Consider the following 21,096-nt stretch of genomic DNA (forward strand, 5'->3'; position numbering starts at 1 on the left):
GTGGCTGAAAATGTTGTCTTGTTTTGGCCGATAACATCAGAAAATTACAGAGCTGTAGCAAGTATTGTTGATTTTTTATGATTTTTTAAAGTTTTAAATTTTAGATTGCTGCTGTAGCACCACCATATGCCCCAGACTTTAGTGAGTGTCATTTGGCATGGGACTGGAGCTATATGCCAAGTTTGGTGATTTTTCATGCATAGGAAGGCAGTTTTACTAAGATAGAGTAATAACTGCGCAGCAGTGTCAGGGCCAGGCAATTTGAGGAGGAAGAGGAAGAAGAAGAAGAAGAGGAGAAAGAGGAAGAAGAGGAGGAGGAGGAAGAACAAGAGGAGGACAAATGAGAAATACATGAGGGTCCATCAGCAGAACTGCCCAGACCATAATTATCATTATAACATCTTTGAAATCATGTGTCTTTAACCCACACAGCACAATGCCTGAGTAGACATAAGCATGTGTATTCTGCATCACCTGGGACTGAGCTACCTGAGAAGCAGGCAAATGCAATATGGCTTCACACTATGACTTAGGCAACCACCAGGGTGCCCAATAACAGCTGTCCATGCATGTAAAGGCAGATTTCAAATTAGGGTCAAAAATTCAGTTTTCAAGATACATTTCTGAGAATTTGTGTACTTCATCTAGACAACATAGAGATGTCTGTAAATTATTTTAACAAAGATTGATTGCTCCATAAGCCAAAAACGGATGTTTAAAGATGCTCTATTTCCATTGACTGCAATAGTTGGGGGCAGAATTCAAAATACTGTCAAAAATTTATTTTCATGAACATTGGAGATTTATTTAGCGAGAATTTGCAGTAGCTGTTTACAGTACCATTTACAGTAAAACATTTTGATGCACTGGGGGCTCAATTTTTGATAATTCAAATATCTGGCTGGATCGTTTGTGGAGGACAGTCTGAAGATGCATTGTAGCAAGTTTGGTGTCAATTGAGCAAAAAATATGGGAGGAGATAGGTTTAATTAGTTTTACAGTTTTTGAGAAAAACAGAGTGATGGACTTCATAATTCTTGCCAGCTCAAAGCATCTGAACATTTCTGCTCACTTGGGCCTACATTTTGGTGAAAGTTGCAAAGCCGTAGCACGTACGACTGATTTGTTATGAATTTTCAAAGTTTTGAACTTTAGACGATTGCAGTAGCGCCACCATCAGGACTATTGACCCCTAAAGCCAGTTGAGGAAGTTTGGCATGGGACTGGACCTATGTGCAAAGTTTGGTTTATTTTCATGCATGGGAAGGCAGATTTCCTTGTAGGAAGAAGAAGCAGAATAATAATAATAACATTGGCAAATACAAGAGGGACCGGCAGCAGAGCTGCCTGGCCCCTAATAATAATAAATAACTAGGACTGCAAGCAGTCATGGACAGGGCCGGCCACATGTAGCGTTAAGAGGAAAAAGAGAGTTACAGCAAACAAAGCGAATTTACTCAGCATCACCCAGGACTCAAACTCACAACCTTTGACACCAAGGGCAACTCATGAACTTGTTGAGCTATCTATTGGTGGTTTGAAGAGAGGAGGCATCACACTATGACTGAGGCAACCAGCAGGCGGCATGATAAGATCTGTCCATCCATATTAAGGCAGATAATAATGTCAAATATTCAGTTTTCAACATAAAATTCTGAGAATTTGCGTACTTTATCTAGACAACATAGAGATGTCTGTAATTTATTTGTACAAGTATGGAATGCTTCATGAGCGAAAAACTGATGTTTAAAGATGCTCTATTTTCCATTGACTACAATGGTTTCCATAAGGGCAGAAATACATTTTTAAAAATTCAGTTTTTCAGATAGAAGTCTGAAATTTTGTATGTTTCATCTACCAAGACAGGAAAATATTTTTTTATTTTTTACATGATGATTGGACATCGAGTAAGCAGCAATTCACCGTGGCTGTGTACAGTACCATTTACAGTCAGACATTTTGATAAGCTGTGGGCTCAATTTTTGATTAAATGAAAAACCCAACGTTAGGGGCTGGCAGCAGGGACCAGCAGTGGAGCTGCCCCTAATAACAAAAAAGTAACAGTACAAAAACTAATTTATTTATTTATTAATAATAATCACAGAAAGTGCAAACTTCATACAAATCTCCATAATTGCCTAAACAGTTCTCCTGACAAATTTCAATACAATATAATGCACCATTGGTGAGATATGGGTCCAAATAGCATGGAGATTCATTTAATCAGTTAATTCATAATAGATATTATAATCATAAACTAGGGGTGTAACGATACACTCAGCTCATGGTTCGGTACGATACACAGTACAGGCTTCACGGTTCGATACAATGACGATATTTTTAACAAAGTTTAAATGGAAACAAATGACTGTAGAAGATTCTTTGCTTATTGCTTAGACATAAAATGTCAAAAAAACAGATTTTTTAACTTGAAGTTTAACCTATTCCTATAGTTTATTTTATAATGGTTTCTTTCTTTGTTATATATTTTTCAGTGCAAAAAGCAAATAATGGAATCTGTTGAATAAAATAAATCAGCTTTTGACAGCGGATGCTTGTCTAAATGAAACAAATTGTAAATTAAAATAAAATGTCTAAACAAGGATGTCCTCTTTACAATTTGTGCAAATGTCTGAACATGGTTGATCTAACATTCTCCAAACACCTTAGTTGGTCAGGCAGGCCACAAAACTTAAACTTAAATGAAAACAACAAATATGTTCAGACACTGATTTTCATGCTTTATTTTTATTTATTTTTTTAAGAAAATTAGCATGTCAACATTTTCAGGCAGCAGCTGACACCTTTGACACACTGCCAGAATTTGGTAGTGACAACCGAATTTATGAATGAGAATGAATTTGCATCTGTCTGGTCACACTGGAGCAGAGAGGAGTAAATTACCACTGTCTGTACGGATAATCTCTGTAACCATAGTAACGTTTACTTCAAACCAATATGGCGGCTACCACTGCCTGTGTTTTCAGTTTACTTGACACCACTAACACCAGTAATCAGAGGCGTCAATTTATCCATAAGATCTTAATAAACCGCCACAGACAGCGGCGTCTCTTTTTCCATCGCATGGACTTGATACTTTCAACCACGACATTTGGGCCGGGCCGAGACCGCAGAACTGGTAGGAACAATCATTTAATATCTATGGGAACAGGATAGAAAATGTAAGAATGTCTCACAACATTTACCTCCGTCTCTTTCAAAATAACGATGATAATGTTACCTAACGTAACAGGTGTATTTCAATTTCCTGTTGCATGCTCCACACCTGGCTCGTCCGGGTCTCGAGTGAACGTCGGTGAACGTTGGTGTCAATGACGTCATAACGCCAGTCAGGCAAACCAAACTAGTAGGATCTAGGATCTTCCTCTGCCATTTAAAGTATGTAAATGAAAACAAAGAGTAGTCTACATTTTGGTTGCGCAGCTAATTGATAAGCTGTAGGCTACTTGATATCGCGAACTATTTTTCATCTCCACGATGCCTATCGTTATGTTTTTGGATCGCGAAATATCGTCCCACGATATATCGTTACATCCCTATCATGAACATATCAAAATCAATAGAGTTCTTCCTCTAGGGGTCATCAATGTCCATACCAAATTTGAAAAGATGCGGCGGCGGACGAGACGGCAACGGTGGGTGGGGTGAATCCATAATATAATTACACAGTATACATTCTCAAGTAAAACAGCTGCAAACCTCTGTTTTTAAAGACTGCAATAGGCCAGAAGGATGAAGTGATCCAGATTTGCATCTTTCTGGAACTGATTCCAGGACCGTGGAACATAATAACTAAACGCCATCTCCCAAATTCCGTGGAAGGGCAAGGGACATTGAATAGTAATAAATTCTGAGAACGCAAGTTGTCAGAATTTATTACTTTTCAGTTAACAGCATCCACCTCATAGCTTTGCTGTGTAGTGATTCATATTAATTTGTTTGCATTGATTTGTTTTCTACATCAGTGGTTTATTTGGTGTTTTCACATGGATGACTTCCTGCTTCACTAATCTCCTTTTGCTGCCTCCAATAATTTGCTTTGTTGTGCCTTAAAGACATCTATTTTCCATAGGTAAATGGGTGAGGTGGCTTTACTTCCCAGAACTCTCCATTGGAACATTGCTGAACCATTGATTGATGGCTAATGAGCAGACCAATAGATGAACATCAGACAACATCTCACACAACCCTCAAAAAGTTTAATGCAAAGTTCAGTTCTCTTTTTTTGATAGAAAATGATTCCTCACGGTATTAGCTTGTAAAACAACCACATTTCTACCAGTTTGCAGCTCTGGGATTTAGGGGTTTGGTCCATGTATACATCCTGTATCATATTGTACTATGTTATTATGTGAAGGAAGTAACATGACTACTGCTATTATTATGAATTTATTAAGTGGAGTACAATGTAATAGCGGATTTAATAGGTAATTTAATTTAATAACTAAATTAATAAATGTCTCTTCCTGAGAGTAAGAAATATGGTGTATGATGTTTTTTTTTTTTAACTGACATGCTCAAAAGTTTGTTTGTCAAACATGCATAGACAAAAAATGAACGGAAAGCAGTGCTGCATTGGTTTCCTAGTGTAGAATGAGTCATAAACACGTAGTTCCCAGCAAAAAATAAAGTCCTCGGCACTCTGTCTTATTGCAAAAAAAACAATGCACAATGCAATTAAAAACACTGTACCAATGCAGCCTAATCTGGCCTGTTTTTTTTTTGCTGGAAACTACTGTTTTTGACCGGATCTTTTTCGGGGCACCCTATTGTTCTTGTAGGCCCTATTACTTTTTGTTTGTCTTATTAGGGTTTCAAGTGCGTTGTGCTAGCCTGATATTCAGACGAATGGCCATTTCCTTACCACTCCATTATAAAGCTATCTGCACACCTTCAAAATCTTCTTGGTAGGTGCAAAAGGATAAAGACAGGACTAAATAGAACAGAAAGACTCCATGCACACTGCCTTGCAATACACAGCACTTTATTGCTGAGTTTTCAGCCTTAGGTCATCATCAGAGCAAAGTGAGCAGTACAACAAACACACTGAACAAAAGAACCACTACACAGGTGGATACAATGGGTCCATTAGTTCAATTAACCAATCACAGCATAGTCCCTTGGATCATCACTGTTGGTTAGAAATAGTACACATCAATACCAAAACCAAAAACTACCATACATAAAGAAAAAAATCAATATTTATCCAAAAAAACAATCACAACATCATCTTTCGAATCATTAATATTAGTTATAGATACCATACATCAATATAATCTACAGTATTATATTGAGTATTTAGGAAGAAGGTCAAAATGTTTATCCAAATAACCAATCACAGCATCATCTTTTGAGTCATTAATATTGGTTACAGATAACATACAAAAACAGAGGGTCTACAACATTAGATTTAGGAGAAATTCATTATTCATACCCCTTGGTTGAATTGTTTTAACTGTAAAAATCCAAAACAGAGTTGAAGCGGAAGGTGTAGAGGGTGAATAGAAATGGTGACAGTATGGTTCCTTGGGGTGCGCCGGTGTTGCCCACCACCACGTCTGACAGGCAGCCCTGCACCCGGACGTACCTACCTCAGCCTGCCGGTGAGGTAGTCCAGGATCCAGGCCACGAGGTCGTGGTCTACATGCATCTCAGAGAGCTTCTCTGCCAGCAGGGGAGCCGGATGGTGTTGAAGGCACTGGGGAAGTCAAAGAACATGGCCAGTCAGGTCAAGCCATGGTTCCCCTCCACAGCTGGACCTGACTGTTTGTAGCTGGTGATCCTTTTCATTAGAGCTGAACAATTAATCTAAACAAAATTTGAAATCACAATTTCCAAATTGCAGAGGCTGCAATTAATTGCTTAAAGAGTAACTAAACCACACCCATTGATTTGTGGTGAAGCCTGACATCTACCGGTGAAAAGTAGGGTACTGAACTGACCATCTGCTATTGGCTGATCTTTGGTGCCAGGTGATGTTACCACCTGTTGTACTCTATAGAAGGTGACATCACCTGGCACCAAAAACCACCCAATAGCAGATTGCCAGTCTTCTACAACAGGCTACTGTGCATAAGTGCAACTTTGAAAATCAAAAGGCTTATAGATATTCATAGTAGTGTTTTTCATTGAGCACATCAGTGTGGTTAGTTGTTAGAAAGATGTATTCATATGATGGCTTATGTGTGTCATTTTGATGCAAAATTATATTTTGAGAGAAAGAGAGGTAACACTTTATAAGGGTCACTAAGTTAAGGGTTAGTTAATGCTTAATTAACATTGAAATAATGTGTAATTTACTAATGGTGTTCATGTTAACTAAGGTATTAATTTATATATTATTTAATAGTTTATAAAGATGACTATTAAATCATGTATAAATTAATACCTTAGTTAACATGAACACCATTAGTAAATGATTACCAGATACATTAGTTAACTGTTAATTAAGGGTTAGTTAATGCTTATTAAGCATTACCTAACCCTTAACTTAGTGACCCTTATTGTAAAGTGTTACTGAAAGAGATAACATAGTTTTGAATGCAGTGTTTCCTTGTGCAAGAGATTTGTGGAGTTTTGCATTTTGCGTCAGTGTTTTTGTGTTTAGATTTTGAGAAAATGAGCCTTAGTTTCAGAAAATGTGTGTAAGCAATTGTGAAACTGTAGTATGATTAATTGTGCAGCCCTAATCTATGGACGCAAAAATGTTCTCTCTATGACAAATATTTAGAGGATATTGGCCAAAATGTAAAGTTGCTTGTTACGGCACCACCACACGACCAATTGGTGTAGTTCTTGTTGCCTGAGTAGTGGGAGCCATTGGAACCCACCTGCCAAATAAGGTTGCTGTAGTTTTTGAGCTGCAAACACTTTAAGTGGAGAAGAAGAATTCCAGCAAATATAATAGGGTTCCAGCAGCTGCAGTGTTTGGACCCCTGATAAATAAAATTCTATGTGAAGATGACATGCCAGTAAAGGAGCCACCTCTCAACTTTATAGAAAAGGCGTAGCAGAACCGGGATTTGTAAAGTAGCCTAAAGCGAGATAAATGCAGGTCCAAATGCCATGCTAGACATTATATTCCATCAGCTGTCCACGAGAGTTAATTTATAATCAACTGACCCACCTCATGACCTAGGAGAAAACCAGGCAAAAGCCCGACCTGACCCAGCAAGAGAAATGTACCATAACCATTGTAACCATTGTAACCTTGTGTGCCAGTTTTACAGGTCACGCAATATAATTTAATTAGGCTAATGACTGATTTATTTGTCAGACAACACTTTGGCCTTTTTTAGCTGAGGACACAAGGCTACTTTGAACTACTTTGGAAGTATTCATCCCTAAGTTTTGCTACATTAGTCTTTTCATGTCATGCTAAACAGCATTACTTCTCAACCCATTTGCTAGAAATGAAAGCAAATCCATACTGCAATGAGATAACCTTTAGGTGAAAACCAAACTTAATCTACAGTCTACAGTCTCGTTTTGCTGGTAACATGAATACTACTAACTGCTATAAACAGGTCTGGCCAGCATAAGAGGAAAAAGAAAAAGTAAAGAAAAATAAGTGTTTGGAGAAAGAAATAATAAGATTAAGATCATTATTAAAACCTTGAAATATGTTTGAAAACATATGTCTCTAATTCACATAGCACAATGCTGCGTGAATTAGAGAGTAGGCACTCAGCATCACCCAGGAATTGAACTCACAACCTTTCCCACCACTGGCAAGTCATGAACTTGTTCAGCCCTCTGAGAAGTGGCTTCACTGGAGGTAGCTTCACTCTATGACTAAGGCAACCACAGGGTGCATGGAAGAATTTGCATACTTTATCTAGACAACATAGAAATTGAATAAAGATTCAATATCCATGCATTTTAAACTGGCCACTGAGTGGCACTCTTTGAAAATGCCTTGTTAAAGGGGATGTGACATCATTCCACCTAATGGCGCTCTTATGTTCACCCAGTCTTATTATAAGTGGTCCTGTACTTTTACTAATATACCCAATTCCACATAAACTTTTCAAATAATAAATCACCTGCACCACCAGGTGCAGGTGATTCTGTTTCTATTGAAAAATCTCTTACCCATCCATGGGTGTGTGAAACTGTTTACCTCTATGATGTTATTGCAATGGGTGCAATTCTGACACCTATAGCAACCTGTTTTAGGTTAGAAATAAGGCTTAGGAGGGACATACATGTCTGAACGCACCACTTAATCTTTAATGTTTTCACATCTCTTATAAGAGAAAAGAGGAGGATATTGTATAGTTTTGGGTCTGTCTCTAGTATTCGCCAATGCTCAAGTATAATTTCTTTAATTGCTTTACTGTGTGGTGTATATTTAGAAACATATACCACTGAGTCATTTTTGGTAAATGGTAAATGGACTGCATTTGTATAGTGCTTTTCTAGTCTACCGACCACTCAAAGCGCTTTATAACAATGCCTACGTTCACCCATTCACACACACATTCATACACCAATGGCGGCAAGCTACCACGCAGGGTGCTGGCGCAACCATCGGGAGCACAATTTGGGGTTCAATATCTTGCCCAAGGACACTTCGACATGCAGACTGGAGGAGCCGGGGATCGAACCACCGACCATCTGATTAGCAGAAGACCCGCTCTACCTCCTGAGCCACAGCTTTCCTCTTGAAAAATGTTTTGACTTCTCGTTTTAAATGTTGTCATCATCTTATCCTTCTGTTTTGTAAAGTCCTCATCTGATTCACACACTCTCTTCAGTTCAATTAATTAATAATTATCAACTGCTACCCGGTCCTTACAGGACATTTGGATAATTTCCCAGTGAAGAACCTCAGAGGTAATCAGAGTTATAACTATGCCTAACAGACGGTATCATGTAGTTATCAGTACCTACACTGTAAAACCAAATGCACCCCAATTTGCTCACTCTATGAAAAAGTTTAGAGAAATGGCTTGCACACAAAACAAGCCTGTATAGTAACATAGAAGTTTTGAGCAGTCCTGACACAAAGTTAATGTGTCACAGGACCCTTATCTGACTGCAGATTTGTGTCAATTCAACCCATATTTTTTAATCACATGATTAAGTGCTATTAACAAAAGTTTTTTTAATCTTGTTGCCACAATTTTTTAACATAGGTTTGAACTATATATTTTATGTTTTCTGAACACAATCGCTTCGACTGGACACCACTCATTTTAATGTCTTCATTAAACACAATAGATTTGAGTTTGGAAACTAAATCTACCCTGTTGTACAAAGTGCTGTTATGTCAACACAACTTCTCATGTTGAGCTGAGTAATTGGATTTTAACACAGCACATTTTATTTGGTTCTTTTCACATATATATTTTGATCTATCTACTAAAACAAACCATGTTATGTTAAATTGATTTTTACCTGTTTATATAACTCAAAAAAATTATGGAAACACCTTGCACTAAAAAATATTTATTACAGTTAACCTGAAAAAGCAGCGTAGTTTAAACACATTTTTTTTTAACTTCATATTAACTAAAATTATGCAAATCCTAAAGTTCTGTTCATTTACTGCAGATTCTATGCCATTACAACAAAATATGCAAAACATTTTTAAAAGATTATTATTATACTTTTTCAACAATGGCAATTTCATAAGTAAAACATTTCTTCAATTAGGTAATGTGACAACAAATGGAAGTCTGACAACAGCCACCTTTTCTGAAACATTTTATTTGAATTGAATTGAATTGAAATTTTTTATTGACAATATAAAAAATATATGACATATATACATAAATAATATATGCACAGCCTCACCAGGAGGCATCATAAATTTAATATAGGAAATATAAATTTAATTTAGGAAATCAGTTTACAGTTTTCTGTAGTCAGTGGTAAAAAAAAAAAAAAGTAAATGGGAAAAATTCACATTCACAAGTGATCCATAGAACATAAATATAAAGAAGTTCACACTGCAAGTCAGTGCTGATTCCAATATCCCAATTCCAACAAGGACATCCAGAACAGCTCTAGGTGTGTGTGTGTGTGTGTGTGTGTGTGTGTGTGTGTGAGAGTGAGTGAGTGAGTGTACGTGCGAGAGTATACAGTGCTGTGAAAAAGTTTGTACACCCCTTGAGTTTTATCACAATTTGTTGGGCTACAAAATGATTTTAAAATCAAATTATTTGATTGTACTTACTTTTGCACACCCTGTTTTTCATTTATTTGAATTTTGTAAGTTAATAAAAATATATAACATTTTCTCATGACTTTAGTGTAATAGAAAGCATTGTATAGGTCTTACACAAAAAACCCCAAATGATTTCATTTTAAAATCATTTTGTAGCCCAACAAATTGTGATAAAAGTCAAGGGGTGTACAAACGTTTTCACAGCACTGTATGTGCTGTACATACAGTGTACTACAATAGAAAATCACTGCTTTCAGTTCTCAACCAACATACTGGAGCAGTAAACAATGGTTCTATCTTTTCCATTTTCTGCCAACACTAACATTTTTTAAAAACTTAAACAGTACATTTCTCCATGCAATGTGGGCCTGCCCTCTGGTACTGCCTTTCTGGAGAGAGATAATCAAAATAATACAGGAGTGGCTAGGTCTACCTGTGCCTGAATCAATTCAACTTTGCCTGGTCGTGTTTACCCAAGATTTTCAAACCAGCATTTGCTCCAGCCCTAACAGGCTTTATTTCGGCTGCTAGGGTTATCCTCTGTAACTGGAAAAGCCAAATTAGACCTGAATATAGAGAGTGGGTTAAGTTAATGACAGAGAACGCGTCATTTGAGTTAATGATAGCCAACTTGCATAACTGTAAAGAATCGTATTTGCTTGTCTGGAATCAGTTTTTGTCTTTCATAAAAGGAGAAAACATGTCATAGGAGTCAGACACTATACTTTTGAGGAATTTATTTGCTTTTTAAATGTATGTCTCATGTTTCATTAATATTATGAGTATTTCTTTTTCACTGAATTAGCGTACAGGTGGAAGGAGTGGGCTCTTGTTTTTGTTTTTGTTTTGGTTGTGCCACAGGGACTTTTCTTTTGTTTCCAGGTTTGATCTGTGGATTGGGTCACTTGGCGACTCCTTCAAGGACTGATGCTGTGCTGACGGACTTTTGAATCTTACTTATGAACGCTGCAGAGATGATCTTTCGTACTTGTTTATTTGTATTAATGTTCCTTAAAAAAAAAAAAAAAGTTCAATAAAAACTTAAATAACAAAAAAAGAAAACTTCAACAGTACAAAATGGTTCCACCATTTGGAACAGGTTTTAAGCACACCATTGCTTGATTGTTATGCCCACATATTTTGCCAATACAAACACCTTTACTCACATTCAACAAAACTGTTTCTCATGCTCTTGGGATATTCTAATTGGAGCACATACAGCAGCCCATGTAAGTACAGCAGTGCATCAGACCAGCATTGCATTCCCTGCATAACTACCTGCTCAAGGACGAGCTTCACTTCGCGAGGATGATATGGTACCATGTTGATATCTTCGCTGTCAGCTATGATGGTGACAATGGCTGCAGGACTGCTGAAGATGCCAGGCTCTTGATCTGCTACTTCCTGAAAAATACTGAAACACAACCACTTACTTGCAACTCAAACCTTCTTTTAATACACCCTATTATACACTAGGGTAATGTTGTTGTGTTTTGTGAAATGTCGTGTTTTGTGAAATGTTGTTTTGTGAAATGTCAATGTGTTTTGTGAAATGTTGTGTTTTGTGAAATGTTGTTTTCTGAAATGTTGTGTTTTGTGAAATGTCGTTGTGTGCCCTAGGCAACAGGAACGATGACAATCCTGAATGCTCTTTACCGGTTTATTTAGGATGAAAATCAAAAATTAGAAAATGCCTGGATGGCATATAAACATGAATAGTTCAATATATAAATATGAAAAGAAAAACATCTAATCAGACTTTGTCAAATCAAGCTCGATATATCAATCAGACAGCTTTAAGTTTGCTCACATCAATAAACTGATAGTTGGGACAGAGCATCCAGCATTGTGCCCACAGCCTCTCTCTCTCATGTCTGAGCACAGACTGCTTAAATACAGGCCTCAGTCAAGCCTCCACTCCCAAGACCATACCACTTTACTAGTCCAGGGTGGTATGAAGTTTCACCTAACACACAGGCAAACTTTTAGTCAAAAATCAAAACATCACAAAATAACAAAGGACAAGCATGCTCTCAAAAACAGAAACCTTCCCACATAATGGTATAGCCTAATGACATCAGACACCCATAAATACTGTGCCGACGTCCGGCAGTACTCTTTGATGTGTGGGAAAACCAAGAGGAGGTATATATGGTCTGTGTAATTATTCTATGGTGTATTTAATAAATGTTTAGTGATGGACCAGCATTCTATGTGTCTGTGTTCATTTGTGACATTAAAGTGGTTAATTCAATGGTGCAGTTTCAAGGTGGTCAAATTGGTAACAAACAATTTGTCTGAAACCCAGCTAGCATAGGTTACTCCAAATGTTTGATATTGTCAGGACTACTCTGATGGAAATTATTAACCTAAACCAACATTTAGAATCTGACTGGAAAATATGCAGTATACACGGTAAATATTCAGACCATGAATATTTAAGAGTAACATACAACTCTGACTGTGTGTCCAAGGACCTAAAGAGAAAAAAAACGTGTGCAATGACCGTGAGGAGCAGTGGTGTAGTCTAGTTTATTGTAGTGGGTATACTGTGATGATTCCCTCCCAGCCTCGTACACACCCGTCCCGGAGCGACACCCCATAAGCACCACTACACTCACTAACGCATACAGTACATGCATCCACACATAATTGAGAGCATTCTGAAAGACTGGGTATGTGTTATCGACAATTTATTATAAGCAACACAAGACTTTAACAGCCAATGACATTTACAGCTGGGGAGATTTAAACGCTTTGGACTGATTTTCTACTGTTTTAGTGTTAATCACCATCTAACTCAGCCAGTTAGGAGCTACTTTTAGCCTTAGATGTTTTATGAATACGGCCCCTGGAGCAGAGGTTCATCAGCTGGCAATTTTCAATGCAAAGCATGGATTACGATTTAAGAGTGCAAGTATTATTAACGATAATGGAAAGCTGAATAGGCTTATCAGTTTTAATGGCAGTATTAACAGTGAACATTCCTGCAGTTTTGTCACAAACACTCTTTCATTACAGAATATTATGAACTTGGCAGTGAGGACACAAACAGGAAGTGGTCCATATCTTCACAAGCACAATTACACACTTTAAAACAGTATGCTCACTTATCTTCCAAACCATTGTCAAACTTAGGCTATGTATCAGATTAAATGCAGGGGAAAGCATCCAAGAACTGCTGCAAGACAAATAAGCTTCAGAGACAGAACTCCTTAATAAATGAAGGCTGAAAAGGCACTTATCAACACCATCAAATTATGCATACTGGGTTCACTGAGTGTTAGCCCACAAGCCCTTGAAAAAGGATGGAACACGGCCCAGCTCCTGTTCCACCTGGTCCAGGGTCTTCTGTTTGCTGGCAGTGTCCTTGGGGTGGGGTAAGAAGGGGAGGGGTGGGGTCAGTAGCGTGTAGAGTCGAAAATATTGAATTTAGAATTTAGTGAAGGTATAGAAATATTAATATTTTGATCAAGAGATCAAATTACACTCGTAGGGGCACCACCTTCGTAAATTAAGGAAATTAGACCTTTACTCATACTAATCAGTCATCAATCTAAAGATCGTGAAATCTTTTCAGTTCAGGGATTACTTTTACTCTGCAGGTAAGGAAACACATGACAACTTCTCTGCAATAAATGGGAATTTTTATTTAACTATTCAAGTATAACCATATTCAATGAGATAAGCAATATAAGGCAGATATTAATCACCAGAATTAAACACTGAAACTATAGACTAAAATAGGCATGAAATGCAGTGAAACAAAATAAGGATGAAAGGAAAATGATAATGAAATGTGGGAATAAGAATTGGTAGCAGTAAATGGAGGTATGTATGGATCAATTAACCAGAGAAACAAGGCGGAGAGCTACAGGACAATTAAACTATAAAAGCCTAACTTTCTTGATCTATTTAGGTAATTTGAATCTACGCTTTTGCATCAACTCTCAGCAGTAAACGTGGATAATCAGAGCCTACTTTGTTCAGTTGGGAAGTCCTGCCGGTCGGGTTGTCTGCAGTGGCGGAGCCAGACAATTTTCATTGGGGTGGCCAGGCTGGGTCCAGTATTTACTTTGGGGTGGCACAGAAATCGGTGTCTTGTTCATTTTTTTTCTGCGTAGCGCAGCGACGTATCCAAATAGTCACTATTTTGGGTCACTCAACCTTTCATTCACTCACTCAGGCAACAGTGACTGCTAAATGAGCACCAATGCTTACAACTGCACCATTAGGAATCATAATGGACTTGCAATCTGTAGAGCCAGTTTCGGTGTCTGGTCTATTTTCTCTGCGTGCTGCAGCGCGTATTTCACAGGAAAACACCATAGAAATACACTATAGATGGTCATATCTACATTATATCACCACAGAAGCACAAATATATTAAATGATCAACTTACCAGGGTCTTCACTGTTGTTGTTGATTAATCCATCTGCACTGATGCAAGTTTTAAATGCAACACATTGTAGGATGATGATCTATCTGGTTTTGAATGAAAAAGTTGAGGTGTAGGCTACTTTATGCAAATGGTGCCATGCCATTGTTCCGACGGCCCATTATTCCGAAACCCCAATAGTCCGAAAAATGTCCCATTGGACCGAAAGCCCATTTGTCCGACAGCCTGTTATCCCGAAAACAAACGCCCATTGCTCCGAAAATACACACTCTCCCTGCAGTTAGAAAGATTCATGGCCTGCAATCAGTGGCTCTAAATCTTTCATAGTTTCAAAAACAAACAGAAGCACAAGGCTAATTATTATGCAGAATGACCGGCAGTGGTGCTGCGGCAGTGCAGGAATGGTTCCGCACAGGGGAAAGCATTAGTGACGCAGTGCTTGGGGTGGCCAATGGGGTGGCCAGGATTCAGCGTAAGGTGGCCACGGCCACCCCCAGCCACCCCCTGGCTCCGCTATTGGTTGTCTGGTCCCGCTGAGCTCAGAGAGATGGACTCGGCGTGGCCGGTTACCTGGCAACGGCAGACGCTGGGTGGAACAGCTCTCTGGTATTATTGTCACGTCGAGGCAAGCAGCGCTACCGGCTTTTCACAGCTGTAGACAACAGGCCTCTCTGGATGTGGAACACTGTGGCGATGTTGCAGATTTCTTTTTAAAATAATACACCGGTATTTTACATCTCCACCAATTACTGTTGTCAATTGATCAAAATACTAAAAACCTGTGAATTTACATTCGAAATGATATAGCTAGCACATCAATATAAGGACATCAAATGAACCTTCATGGTCTAATCTGTGGCTATACAGTCTTAACCAAGTTAACTCATATATGTAACTTGTGTTTCTAACTGCGTGACTAATGAAAAAAGACAATTTAACCATTTAATACAATCAAGCTTGGTCGATATTGTACTGGCATATCATAGCTATAAATGACCACACGGTGGCAGTGTGGTACCATGCAAAAGAGAGCGAGTGATATAATTGCAATTATTTCCTCAAATAAAGTAGACAACATTGTGTATCCATACAACTTACTACTAATTAAACAACTTCAACATATATATAGTTAACACATTTAGCATATCCTTCAAGCTACATAATAAACTCATTAAAAACATTTTGGGAAGTATAGGGTTGAAAGTAGGTTTAAAGAAGAATGTGGAGAGTGGGAAGATTTATGATTGTCCTGTTTCAGAGAGGGGGGTAGTGATGAAACTCTGGTAAGTGTCAACAGCAGTCTTTTGTTCCTTCATATTGACACATTGGTATGTATTCCCTTTCTCACCCAATGGTGACTGTCCCTTTTGATTAATCAGAACAGTCTGGTACTCTAAATGAAGAAAGGAGGATGATTCCCTATATCCAGATGTGTAAAAGGTATGGGTGTGTGAGTGTATAGTTCATTAGTATTCCTGAGTTCTTGTGTGAGAAAGTTTCAAACCTCTTCGCAGTATCCTGTTGTTAATCCCCAAGAGCTTTTGGGGAGACATCTCCTGCTATCAGATACCACTTTTGAAGCTGTGGATTGTGTCAAATAGACACCTTTATGGCCACTTGTTGTGATAGGCCATTTGGTGTTGATTCAAGAAAGCAACAGAAAGGTTGGGGTTTTCTCCAAAGGTCTCCCTGGTATCGCTACAGGTCACTACAGAGCAGTAGCATAATGTTTGTAGGGGGGGGGTAACTAGCCTGGTAGTCTACAAAGCTTTCCAAATATGTTTGTACTCAGGCATCTGAGGTGTGCTTTGCCTCCTTGCTTGCATGGCAGAGCGATGGCTTCTCAACCATGTACTGACGTACTTCCTTGGCTCGAAAAGACTTACAGGGGGCCTGTTGATGCTGATCATCATCAAATTATTTACATTGGACAACAACATTGTAGATCTCTTGTTCGTGCATACATTATTCATAAGACTGAAACCCCTTTCACACTCAGCCGTGCTGTGAGGGATGGTCTGCATGCATCGTATGAGTGGTTTTAGGCTTTCAGGCTCACCGTGTGGGTGCTCAAGGAAATCTCTCATACCATTAACTGCTTGACCCGCCTACACAGTCGTTTCACTTGTGACTCCGCCGTATGCCAGGTGTTGGCCAGTTGCTTGTGTCCAGAATGCTGAGATCACGAAGCATTTCACCTTCAAATGAGAGGTGCTTCTCCATGTTGTTGATCAGACTTTGTAGGAACTGCTTTGCATTGATTGGTGTGAGCTTTGCATTTGACTCCAGCGAAACCGATCCAAAATGTCCCAAAGCCTGTGCTTTCAATGCCTCCTCCGGTTTCTCTCCTGGAGAGTCTTTGAATGACGCCAGTGTCTGTTGAGTTCTTCATACGACCTTTACAGCACGGAAGCTGCTGACCACCCATCGCGTATTTAAAACTCTGCCAATTTTCAGAACTTGTGAGCCCACTTCTTGTGCTGCTTCCAGAAGTTCCCGTGAATTTTTATTGAACTGACTGTAGAGATTGTGGATCTTCTCCATGAAGATCCAAGAAGTGGTTGATTGACAGAACCTCATCCACAGCTTCAGATACAGCCAGTTCCAAATGGTGGTTCATGCAGTGCCATGTGAAGAGGTTAGGGTACCTTGCAGTCAGCCTGGTTGCCACACCAGGGGCCGGTTGCACCAACAGGGCTTACGCCTGGTCTTAAGCTAAGTCAGTCGTAACTTGGCGTTCTAAGTCCGACCTAATAGTTACGCCGGTTGCACCATCTAGGCTTAAGCCTTCTTCTCACTAATACCGGGCGTAAATCTTATGCCTAGTCAAGAGCAGGCGTAAAGTCAAAATCTAGGCCGTTTCTATAGTAACAGCACAGCTTGACAATGGCGCGTCTCGTATATCGACTTTACAACGAGCAGGCTTTTAGACAGGAGAGAGTTATTAGGGACAGAAGCAATCCATTGGACATATACAATGAGGAGGAGCTGATTGAGAGGTTTCGATTCTGTAGGAGAGATCTATTTGAACTTATTGAAGAGCTGTCACCGGACTTGCAGTTTGTGTCAGACCACAACGCAGCGTTGTCACCCGCGTTGCAGCTGCTAATGGCACTTCGTTTTTACGCAAACGGTGCGTTTCAAAACACAGTTGGAGACATGATCAGAGTCCACAAGTCCACCACTTGTCGGGCCATCCGCAGGGTGTCACTGGCACTGAACCGTCGCCTTGCATGTTATGCTCACCTCCCCACTGAAGCGGAGTCGGCGGTGATGAAACAACGATTCCGCCAGGCCTCCGGCATTCCTGGCATCGTGGGCTGCATCGATGGGACTCATGTCCAGATCCAGGCGCCATCTGAACATGAGTATCTTTATGTCAACCGCAAGGGATACCATTCAGTCAATGTTCAGATTGCTTGCGACGCCAATTATAACATCTTTAATTTGGTGGCAAGATGGCCTGGATCTACCCACGATGCACGCATCCTCCGGGAGAGTGTGTTATACCACGACTTCGAGGCTGGAAGAATAAACGGGCTGCTCCTCGGCGACAGTGGCTACCCACTGAAACGCTGGCTGATGACACCGATAATCGCTCCGAGGACTGAGCAAGAACGGCGGTATAACACCATCCACGCCACCACTAGGTCAGTTGTTGAGCGATGCATCGGAGTCCTCAAGCGCAGGTAAGCTACATAATATGCATATCTTACAAAAACTTTCCCTTGCACAGAAACTATAATTAGCCTATTTCTTCCATTACTCCCACTTAAACTTCAATAATTGCTTTTATGCTGTCTTTATTCTGAATTATTAATTTCATGCCTAAAATTGTCTGTAAATGTATGCTGAATAACTGAACAAATGTGTAAACATGGAGATACCTAACTTGGAAAATGCAGGATAAAGCTAAATAAAATTGAAAAATAAAGGACCATGGACCGAAGGGGGGAGAGGGAGACAGAAAATGACTATCCATGGTGCTGATACATTGATCAGGACAGATCACCGCACAAAGCAGAGCTGACCAAGATATGAGCGCAATCATCGCCTCATGTTAATTCTAAATATGAAAGAGACAAAGATAAAGAAAAATAGACTAAATAAACAAACAAACTCGCCACTTAGAGAGAAATTTGAGCCTGACAGTACCCTAATCATTAGCTATATTTTCTAGGTTTCACTGCCTTCATGGGGGGGGATGCGGATGCACCCTGAAAGAGTCTGCACCGTAATAGCAGCGTGCACTGTCCTCCACAACATCTGTGTCACCAAGAGGATCCCCCTCCCCAGGCAACACCATCAGCCGGTGCAGGTAGAAGATGTGCACCCTGTGGTCCCTGCACTGCATGATGACGTCGGTGGACGACTAGTCCGTACACACATTGTTAACGCCTTATAAGTTCAGACAGATCTCTCTTACGGTTTCAAAACATCTTAAGCAGCTCCTTGTCGAACTATTTCCAATGTATTGCTTTAGTTCAAAAAAATTCCCGGCTAAATGTTTGCTCGTTGCAAACCAAATATAAAGGACATATAAAGAAAACAAATATAAAGAATGGACAGCGATGTTTGTAAATAAATATTTTATTGTTTACATAAGATTGTGGTGGACTTTATTGATATTATTATTATTATTATTATCATGTTGATTTAATTCAAAACCACATAGGACCGATCCTCCTCTTCAAAAATACGAGAGGAAGGCCTATTTAGTTGTTGTTGGAGCAACTGTATTTCTAATGTTATTTTCTGTTTTTTGAGCTCCAGCTTTTCCTGCTCTGTAATTTTTTGGTTTCAGCCTCCACTCTGAGGATTTCCTTCTCAAGCAGCATCTGCTGAAGATCGTCCTGTCTCCTCTGTTTCGTTGGTTGCTCCACTGCTGCCGTGACAGTTTTGTGGAGGAGTGACATCAGTCGAGTCTGAAATCAAATAGCGAATTCATTAAATCTGGCCTATACCGTTATGTGACAATTTCTCAAGACTTAACGTTAGCCTAACGTTATTACACTAGAAGCAGAGTTTATTTGCAGATTTGATTATTATTAGTTTATTTAGCTATTGTTAAACTAACTAAATAAATTGCCTAAATAGATAAATAAATGAATGGGTAGTTTATGTGGAATACACACCTTCGCAATTCACAGTAACGTTACTGCTCTCATCATGAACATCCATCTCTGGAGAGACATCACTGTCTTCCAGCGCTTTCCACACCGACCAGACCGGTAAAAGCAGGGGAATCCTCCCCAAAAACATCAACAATGATGTCACTGTATAGTGAAGTTTTCGGGGGAGGACCCCTGCCGGTTTAATGCGTTTTTTTAAAGAAACATCTTTCTTTGCCTTGCTCAGGAGGTCTTTCCACTTTTTCCGGACATCGTTTTCTGAACGAAGGCTGCCTGAATCTGAACAATCATTTACGCCATCCGTTATTTCTTTCCAAGTCGACTGCTTTTTCTTGTTTGTTATAACGTTGGACTGCTTGGCAGTCAGCGTTTTCCTGTGCTGGCTGTACAGCTCTATTAATTTCCTTATTTCAATGTCCGTGAAATTGCCTTTTCTTTTTCTTTGTTCCTCCATAACGTTGAAATGATTAGCAACAAACTAGAAAGACAGCAGGAGATTGTTAACAATGTATCCTAGCAACGCACGCCGCTAGGCAATAGCCATAGTCGCGTGGGCATTCACATGGACACGCATAGCTAAGACCGGGCGTAGTTAAGACTAGGCTTAAGTTTGGTTGGTGCAACCGACGTAAAGTCCATTCTAAAGACTGGTCTTAACAAAGACTGACTTAGCAGTTAAGACCAGGCTTAGTAAAGACCAGTTGGTGCAACCCAGCCCAGAGTTCTTGCCTAACATGACACTTGATCCATCAGAAACAAATGAGACCCAGTTCTTTTGAAGCCACTCTTCACTGAAGCCTGCAGTGTCCAAACAGTTCAATAGAGCTTCCTCTATACCCTCTGCCCTTTGGCTTTCCAGCTCAACCAGCTCCAGAAACACAAATTCAGGAGTAGCTCCATCTACAGAGGCTTTCACATTGACAATCATGGCAAATTTGTGGCTGAGAGATAACAGGCATCTCTTTTGCTATGTGTTCCACGATTTTTGTGGAACTGTACCTTGAGTGCAGACTATGCCCGTGTTGACACCATTTTTTTCCTGAAGCTCAATGAGATTGTCATGGTCAGTGAAAGGTTGGTTCATCTTAGCAAGATAGTATGCTGTTCTGAATACAGCATCTGTCTCAGCTAACACAGTCTCTGACACAGCTCTCACCATATTTCCAAGTAAATCCTGTCCACCGTTTTCAGTGAGCTCCTGAGCTATTTTGTGTGCCCTGGAAGTCTGATGTCATTGAATCTTGTTCCTCAAGGAGGCCAGGGCTGTTTCTCTGTTTTTGTTTGAGCCTGAGGACTGGATCTTAAAGGAAACCCACTCCTCAGATATGGACACTCTTTTTTCTGTGAGGACGCCAGTTGATTTCGTAGT

At 39.5% G+C, this 21,096-nt stretch overlaps 1 protein-coding gene across 1 annotated transcript; it reads left to right on the plus strand.

Moving 5' to 3' along the window:
* The first annotated feature begins 17,481 nt into the window (after window positions 1-17,481).
* Window positions 17,482-19,508, plus strand: LOC139644436 (putative nuclease HARBI1). Its single transcript, XM_071519787.1, has 2 exons — window positions 17,482-18,284; window positions 19,400-19,508. The coding sequence occupies exons 1-2, from the start codon at window positions 17,482-17,484 to the stop codon at window positions 19,506-19,508; spliced, it is 912 nt and encodes a 303-aa protein (XP_071375888.1).
* Window positions 19,509-21,096: the final 1,588 nt, after the last annotated feature.

Source organism: Centroberyx affinis, unplaced genomic scaffold (assembly GCF_046629955.1).
Source record: "Centroberyx affinis isolate AG114_WGS23_722 - 3 ecotype Tasmania unplaced genomic scaffold, CSIRO-AGI_Caff_v1 ptg000739l_1, whole genome shotgun sequence".
Classification (NCBI taxonomy): Eukaryota; Metazoa; Chordata; class Actinopteri; order Beryciformes; family Berycidae; genus Centroberyx; species Centroberyx affinis.